The sequence below is a fragment of the Mauremys reevesii genome, linkage group 1 (genome assembly GCF_016161935.1).
Source record: "Mauremys reevesii isolate NIE-2019 linkage group 1, ASM1616193v1, whole genome shotgun sequence".
Lineage (NCBI taxonomy): Eukaryota > Metazoa > Chordata > Testudines > Geoemydidae > Mauremys > Mauremys reevesii.
Window position 1 is genome coordinate 102,882,286 of NC_052623.1, and position 8,283 is coordinate 102,890,568.

At 40.0% G+C, this 8,283-nt stretch overlaps 1 protein-coding gene across 2 annotated transcripts; it reads right to left on the reverse strand.

The window, feature by feature from the left end:
* Positions 1–272: 272 nt before the first annotated feature.
* Positions 273–7,450, reverse strand: LOC120393223 (G-protein coupled receptor 183-like). 2 transcript variants are annotated; one of them, XM_039517862.1, is made up of 2 exons: positions 7,093–7,450; positions 273–3,896 (listed from the first exon to the last, which is right to left on the reverse strand). In XM_039517862.1, the coding sequence occupies exon 2, from the start codon at positions 3,883–3,885 to the stop codon at positions 2,818–2,820; it is 1,068 nt and encodes a 355-aa protein (XP_039373796.1). In that variant the 5' UTR covers positions 3,886–3,896; positions 7,093–7,450; the 3' UTR covers positions 273–2,817. The 2 variants fall into 2 exon arrangements, with proteins under 2 accessions (XP_039373796.1, XP_039373748.1); XM_039517814.1 differs by having other exon boundaries at positions 273–3,899.
* Positions 7,451–8,283: the final 833 nt, after the last annotated feature.

The following is an 8,283-nucleotide window of genomic DNA, read 5'->3' on the forward strand; positions in this document are numbered from 1 at the left end:
CGTTGACTTCAGTGAGAATAGAGAGTGCCCCTTGCATGGGGTAATCATCACCTCGGTTTGGTTTGGTTTGTCATTTAGATCATGATCCTCTTAGGTGCTGATTGCAATTTTATAAAAAGAAGTGTAATCGTGTTTCTAATTTAAGGGGATTAAATTTAGTAGGTTCAGTGGAAGAAGTGCATTTTAAGGAGAGGTTTTGTGCAAGAGCAATACGTGGACACCAGATCTAACTACTGTTCCAACAACAGATTGTTTTAAGAGCACCTGGAAGCTTTATTACATGCAAAAATAAAGTTTGCAATTCACAAAACAAAGTTTTTATTTGAAGAAGAAAATGCAATGAAGAACAGAGCCAGTCTGAAAGGCAAGGCTTCTTTGGGGGGGGGGGGAATATTATACTACTCATCACTAAGAATCAAGGGGCAAAAGTCTTGTTTGACAAAGCAAAGTGTGTGTGAGGTTTTCCAAGAATTTTTAAGACTCTTTAATCCCTCAGGTTTCTTATAGTGTGTGTATGAGAGAAAATGTGTACATTGTTTTGTGCTCTCTGTTGTACCCAACTATTTGAATGGATTTCCAAAGTAATTTAGTCACTGGATCTTATACAGAATCTGACATTTCTAATGTAAAGTCTTGAAAAGCAGCTAGACATATACATTTTTTAAATATTGATGTTTGATAAAAATTGTAATGTTACCTTTCCAACTCCTCAGGAGAATAGTCATAAACTAACTCTATGGAGGAACTTCAAAGATCTCAATCACTCTCCTCCTTAAAAAGGTTAAAGACAGGCAATGTGCAAAGCATACACTACTACCTATCCTCCTTTGTTCAGATTCTGAGATTGGGCCAAAGTCTTTCTAGGGAGCTTATCCTCATAATGGGCATTTTAACTGGATTAGTTTAGTCTTGGGAAAAGAAGACTGAGCGGAGACCTGATAACAGTCTTCAGATATGTTAAAAGGCTGTCATAAAGAGCACAGTGATCAGTTGTCCTCCATGTCCACTGAAGGTTGGACAAGAAGTAATCTGTTTAATCTGTAGCAAGGGAGATTGAGGTTAGACATTAGGAAAAACTTTCAACTATAAGGATAGTTAAGCACTGGAAGAGGTTACTAAGGAGGTTGTGGAATCTCCATCACTGGAGTTTTTTAAGAACAGGTTAGACAAACTTCTGTCAGGGTGGTCTAGGTATACTTAGTCCTGCCTCAGTGTGGGCTGGTCTCACCAAGTCACTTCCAGACCTACATTTTTATTATTCTACTGTCAATGATTATATACATCTAGACCCATATGTAACCCATAAACTCTTTGTCTCTATTTCTCTGACATGACTCTCATTTGCAAAGACATCTATAGCTTAAAATAGCTTCCAACAACATTAGCTGGCCAGTTTTACACCAAACGGAATGGAAAGTTCTTTTTGTGTATTCTGTAAGGTGAGCGCCTATCTTTGATGAATCCATGACCCCAAATAATTTATAAAATCTACATTCTTCAGAGTATTGCACTGTTACCTCCTGTCACATATGGTTTGTCTAGAATAACTTGAGACAATGAAACTGCTTTTGACCATTTTGAATGCGGGCAGAAATAGGGACCTATTTTTTTCTGAAAACCTTTAAGTTTTGTTAAAATATTCCACACTTGACAATCCAACATATGCTTTAGCCCCTAATCTTCAAAATATATTTACAATCTTAAATTCGAAAGTAGAATGAAAACATTTAGCTCCCCTCATGTCCAAACTTCTTTTTTTAGCAGCTCACCACTGCTAATTATTAGATTACATTCACTTGTTACAGGAATTGTTGTGGCCAGTTGCAGTTCTGTTTTGTCTTTTTCCACAGTACAGACATATCAAGTCACTAGATCATCTGAGAAATTTTTGAGTCAGTTTCAGTTTTAAAATATATTGTAGATACTCTGGGATTATACAGATGAGGTCAGACTTTTGAAAGAGGGACATTCCTGCTACTGATTTTAATCATCTCCCAGGGTCCAGTGGATGCTGATAAGTAAAATTTCAATCACAAGACAGGAAAATGGAAGACTGGCTTCATGTCAAATAGCTGTAAAACACTGGGTGTGATTAGTTGTTTCATAGTACTGCTTCATCACTTTAATTTTACTGGATTAATACCCAGATATTTACTATTTCAGAGCATCATTCCAGATTTAACAAACATACAAACTTTTTACCATTTTCAAGAAGCTGTGCCCTATATAAAGCACAGTTTTATGTGTGCCATTTCCAAGGGCTGTGAATATGTTTTAATTGTTTATTTTAATGACTACTGAGAAGATGAGGATCTCACTCTGTCCATTTGTTTGTACATCTACTGAATTCCAAGTCATAATCTTCTATAAGAAATACATGTTCAAATTGTAATGAATTTCTAATACCATGTTGTTATAACAAGTTTCAGAAATCATAAAATGACTGCTCAGACTTCTGATACTGTGTGTGTGTGTGTGTGTGTGTGTGTGTGTGTGTGTGTGTGTGTGTAAAAATATGTATCTTGGTCTAAGACCTTGTCGATACCCAGCTCTTTCCTTAAGACTTCCACCCTTCTCCTGCCACTGGGTCAGCTCCATTGAACGGTGGGAATATAAGTGTGGAAGAGGTGCTGGTGGTTTTAGTACCATGCCATTGTGTTCTGGCGAGTGTTAGATGATACAGTGGCAAAGACACCAGCAACTTGTCTATACTTATGCTCCCACCTTTGCTGCCACCTATGGAATTTCTCCAGTGCAACAATGGGTAATTTTAAGATAAGAGCTTTGAGTAGACATGGACACATTGAAAATTTATAGCTAAGCTGAAGATGAGCAAACTCCTTGGTTGTGGCTGTTGCTATTACTTTCTGAATATGACTTTCCAGTGGAGGAGGATGGAGCTGAGCCACTGGTTTTAAATAGTCTTAGGAGTCTTCTCTTATACCCTCTAAATGCAAAGAAATAAATTATTGGATCAATGCAACAGTTCATGTTCATAAAAGCCACTGTGATTTGAAGAGACATCTTGAAGGCTTTCTGTGCTGAGCAAGATGGCTGGTACAGTATCTTTCTGATCATGAACTGAATGATATTTAAATGGTAAGGACTAAAGCAAATCACAACTGCAAGGAGCACAACCAGTATGATTGTGAAAGCCTTTCTGTGGTGCCCATTCTTATCCGTCAGAGGGTTTTCTTTGGCTGCTCTGCATAGTTTTAGGTTGATCTGCACATAACAAACTAATATAATCCCCACTGGTAGGCAGAATCCAATCATGCAAGCGCCCAGAAGGATAAATGGCAGCTTAGGAATTTCTTCAAAGTTGAAATATTCCATGCAGGTCAGCTTATCTCCTATCTTCTTGGTCATGGGCCTGAAGAGCAATGATATTGTCTGCAGGAACACAATGAACCATATCAGTATGCAGATATATTTCACTCGGCTCACTTTCCTAAATCTGCCAAGCCGTCGAGTGTGGACCACGGCGATGTAGCGGTCGACACTCACACATGTCATAAAGTAGATGCCCACATAGGTGTTCATGTAAAAGATGAATGCCGTCACCCTGCAGAACCAGTCTCCAAAAGGCCAGTTGAATTCTAAGATGTAGTAAGCAATTCTTCCCGGCAGAGCAAGTGTGAAAAGGGCATCTGACACAGCAAGGTTGATTAAGTAGAGATCAGTTGAGTTGATTTTCTTCCCTCGGTGGAAGGTGACATAAAGGGCAAGGACGTTTCCACAAGAGCCAAAGACCAGCAGGACAGTGTAAAAGAATGAAAAAATTACTTTCGCTGCAAAGTGGTGGTTATACACGTCGCAGCTGCTTTCATTGCTGTAAGTGAAGACAGTTAGCTGAGATGCAGCAGTAGCAGCACTGGCAGCCATTCTGTGGACTTCTCCTTGGCAGAAGAAAAGACATGACATTAGCAGCTTACTAATAATGTGCACTCTCTGTTTTGACAGATAACAAAACTACTTAGGCTTTGTACTTTAGTAGACTCTCATACGAAAAGAAGTGAGAGTTCTCATTTGAACAGCGAATTTCCACACACTGAGTACATTCTGAGCCATGATGAGCAGGTTTAGTCATTTGGGAAACTCAGTTCCTAGTGTAACTTTCTGAACAAAGACTGTGACTTATTTTTTTCTTCAAAACTCTTTAGCTTGGAAACCAATAGCAGGGGGTGTTGTGTCACAGTGTGTCAGAAATTGTTGCTGCCTGTTAAACACGTTTGGTGGATGAGACATGGTATCTTTATAGAGAGGGAGATGTAGAATTCAGATAGAAAATTACATGATAGAGGAGGGGAAATTTAGACGGGAAAGGTCAATAAAATATATCTTTCTTTCATTTTGACAGTTTGTGCTAGAAAAGGGAGCAAGGATCAAAATATCCATTTGAAGAACCATATCTCTACATTTTTTGTGGTTGTTTAAAAACCTTTTATAATTACAAACTGTAATACCTATAGATTATAACAACACTATTCCTGAGATGAGTGTATATGTCCAGATCCTGAGTTCTCCACTCAGTTTGAATGTGGTCCTTACTCACCTAAGCACCCCAAGACAATAATGTTGTTCTGTCTTTAGTACAGTTCCTGATTTCCCATTTGCTGCTCTAATACACCAGGGTTCCAGGTTGGCTTGGGAGTCTGTAGCTCCTACCTATGCTTTTAGGTGCCAAATAAAACTAGTTGGTATCATTTTGCCAACACATAAAGGTTTGGAGACAAATTCAAACGTTGGTTACAGCCAGTCTCCTTTGTTTGCACTACAAAAGTAAGGCTATTTACTTGCACACATTATAAAATGAACCTTGCACTACTTCTTTTTTGCTGTGGTTTCCTTTCACAATAGATGCTGCTGAAATTGGATGGGTCCTTACCTGCCTTTTAACCAGCACACTGAGAAAGTTGCCTTCTAGCTGCTTATTGTGAGGGTCTCTGTAATGAGAAGTCATGGCTCCACACTGCTGCTATTCTTTATGTATTGCTGCTAAAATATAATTACTGTAATTGCCATACTGCGGGGATATGTATTTTTTTGGTTCTTAATAATTGATTGGGTCCCAAGCCCACTGGAAAGATCTACATTGCAAACCAGTCGTTGAACAAAATATCTTCTACCGCATGTGATTTTTCCTTGTGTCCTCAGTAGGCAGAGAGGGGATTGAACTGAAACCTACAGCTAACCCCTCCCACCCTGAATTTTGGATCAGCGGTGTTCAGAAGCTGAACCCAGATTTTTCACACCTCTTTTATCTTAGTAGCGTGCTAGCTCAAAACTCCAGAACCGTGCACCCCAAACTCTGAAGGTTGTAAAATCCATACCCTAGTTTTGTAAGTTCCACCCATCTCTAATTTTATGGGAGCAAATGTGAGGCATTAATATTGTTTTGTTTACTGTTGTTACTGCAACAGGAGGCAGCATAATCAAGTGTATAAGGCACAGGAAGGGGGGTCTTGCTACCCAAGTTCTTTTCTTGGTTCTTCCACTGACCTGTTTCCAGACCTTGTGGAAGTGAGTCACTTCACTGCCCTATGCGTCTGTATCTCCTCCCAGCATTGGTTTGGCCTGTCTGTGTTCATGACCATAGTGTCTTTGGGCCAGAGACTGTCTCTCACTGCATGCCTAGCACAATGGATCTCAGCTGGATCTCTAAGCACTACTGTAATACAAATAAATATGAAAAATAAATCGTCTTTCTGAGTGCCTCCATGGGTGGGAGAAGGGCTGTTTCTTTGTTTCCTTCTCTTGCTTTAGCTCTGTTTCCTTATCTTTTTCCTTTTAAACAGGGAACTCTTAGGCGCCACTATTTTGTTTGTATTTATCCTTCATTTTATTCTCTCTCTTCTGTCTTTTTATATATTTAAATGTTGTCCCCTCAGTATTTATCTGGCATGTTACATAATAATGCTCACAGCATCCCTCTGAGGTAGGTAAGTATTATTTCCAGTTTCCACATGGGGAAACTGAGGTACACAAACTTGCCCAAAGCCAAACAAGAAGTCGATGTCAGAGAAATGCATCTTTAAACTTGAATTCCACCCTTCACCTCCCTCATTGTGCCAAAGCACAATGACTTTACAATAGCATGTGTCTTTAGAAACTGTCTCTCATCACAGAGGGTCTGTGCAGCAAAACGTGAGCTCAGTGTGGTAGATGATACACAGAACGTGCCCATTTCCTGACTTTGGTGGGATTAAATTAGATCTTTTTATCATGTCACACTTGTGGTTTGGTTTTCTGGTCTTATCACTTACTAATGGTGCTGCAGAGGGCTGCTGGGGAGCACCTCTGCAGCCAGGATGCCTGCTGCTGCTGCTGCCACTGCCACTCGGAGAGTGCACCTTCTCCCCTTGCTGCTAGCATGACTCCACATGTAGATGCCTCAATTCAATCAATAGTGAGTAGGTGTGTGTGTAACAGTGGCTAGGCATAGCAAAGGTAGGCACTGTGCAAACTAACCACACCGCTCTGCCAAAGCAACAGCCTCTCCAGAGCAGAGCTGGTGAATCGTGCTGAAGGCTATCAAAGCCTACTAAAAATTCCCTGAAACATTTTGAAAACATGGCAAATCAGAGTTGACACTTTCCTGGTTACTTGGGAGGAGCAGTGCTGTACAGTAATTCACTTGCATTGTGGAACAGCGCGCGCGCACACACACACACACACACACACACACACACACACACTCTCCTCCAAGCCAAGATCAAACTGGGAGAAATGCTCTAGGTAAATCCCATGTATTCTAGCCTGTGCAAATTCAGCAGATGAAACTTTCAAGCAGTGTTACATAAGTAATTTTGTAGGTACATTTACCTCTTAATCACGATGGTTACAGTACAGCCTAGTAGAAAACTTGTTTAAAGACAGTCATTCTGCAGAAAATAGACACTATACCATCTTATTAAAACTGGACTGCTGTCTGTTCCCAAGGAATCTAAAATACAATTAGTTAGTTAGAGATGCTTTTCTGATAAGGTCCTATTTAAAAAACCACTTAGTCATTTTTTGACTTGCACTGCTAAAGTCAGTCTCTGAAAGTACAATACCTGTAAGAAAATAAGACAAGGAGAGCTGGCTTACCAGGGGCTGATGGCCAAGAGGTGGTGGTGGCTGTTGAGAAGTTCTTGTCTCAGCTCTTTCTCCTGTGCTATATTAGTGGTACATTTATTAAATGTAATATTCTTCTAATAGTCCCTGAAAAAGTCCCCTTCTAGTGCTTCAGTAAAAACCCTTCTGTGCCTTGCAGCGAGCAGAAACAGAGAGAGAAGACCAAAAACGAAGACTGCTCTGCCTTTCCTAATCTAGTCATCATTGTCTGGGTGGTGACTGAAAGAGAGCCAAACGGTCCTTTGTATCACTTGTCAGCTGTGAGATACTTTTTGCTGGAGAAAACAGGTAAGTGGTTCTTCATACTCCCCTTCCGCTTCATGCTGCAGAGAGCCTTGTGAGACAAGGCGATGCTCTTTCATCTGGCTTCTCTTTCTAGCACAATAACATTTATGCAGTTCTTTGTTTGCAATTTGTGAGAAAGGAATGAAAAAACCCAGCAAATTCCCCAAGCTGAATATTTTGAAGATTTCATCATTCCTCCCCCCACCTCCTTTTTCTTTTATTACAAGAAATAGATTTCATTCTTGCTCACTAGTTAAGGAAGTGATTTATACCAGAACACTAAACCACAAGCATGTATTGTTAATGCTCTAAACTCTCCAAAGTAAGGAAAGACTAAAATAACTATATATTATCTATAACACTGTGCTTGGGTTTTGCTTGCATGTGTGCTGTGCAAGACAATGACTGGAGACATGTGCTGTACTTAGAAGACCAATGAAGTGAGTTAAAGGTGTAATTTGTGCCTTTATGCTGAATTTTCAGATAGTTGTGTTCTTAAATCACACTCTTAAATGTGATTGCTCCTAGAATTCTCTGATTCCCCGACACTGCTGTGAGGTGCCATGAGGACTGTGAGTCAGTAGAAAACTCTAGTGTTACACCAATGCAAAACCTGTGTGAAGAGAGAATCGGGATCAGTAGCTCAGGTTTAATCTGAAAAAATGGAAGAAGCAAGGTGTGTGTGCGCGCACATTTGCATGCCCTTTAGATACAATTGGGTTTGAGGTTCTTCCAAGGGATTCAAGTACGTTAGTAATTTTCCTGACTATTCATTCACAGCACAAGACCACTCCAGGGTCCATTCTTTGTACTAATAAAAGTGTGCAGTCTGTATTAACTTACTACACAGTGTGACAGGCATTTAGCAGCAAATGGTGT

What these genes read in the sequence shown, in the direction of transcription:
- LOC120393223 (XM_039517862.1), bottom strand. Translation starts at nt 3,885, where the DNA reads ATGGCTGCCAGTGCTGCTACTGCTGCATCTCAGCTAACTGTCTTCACT.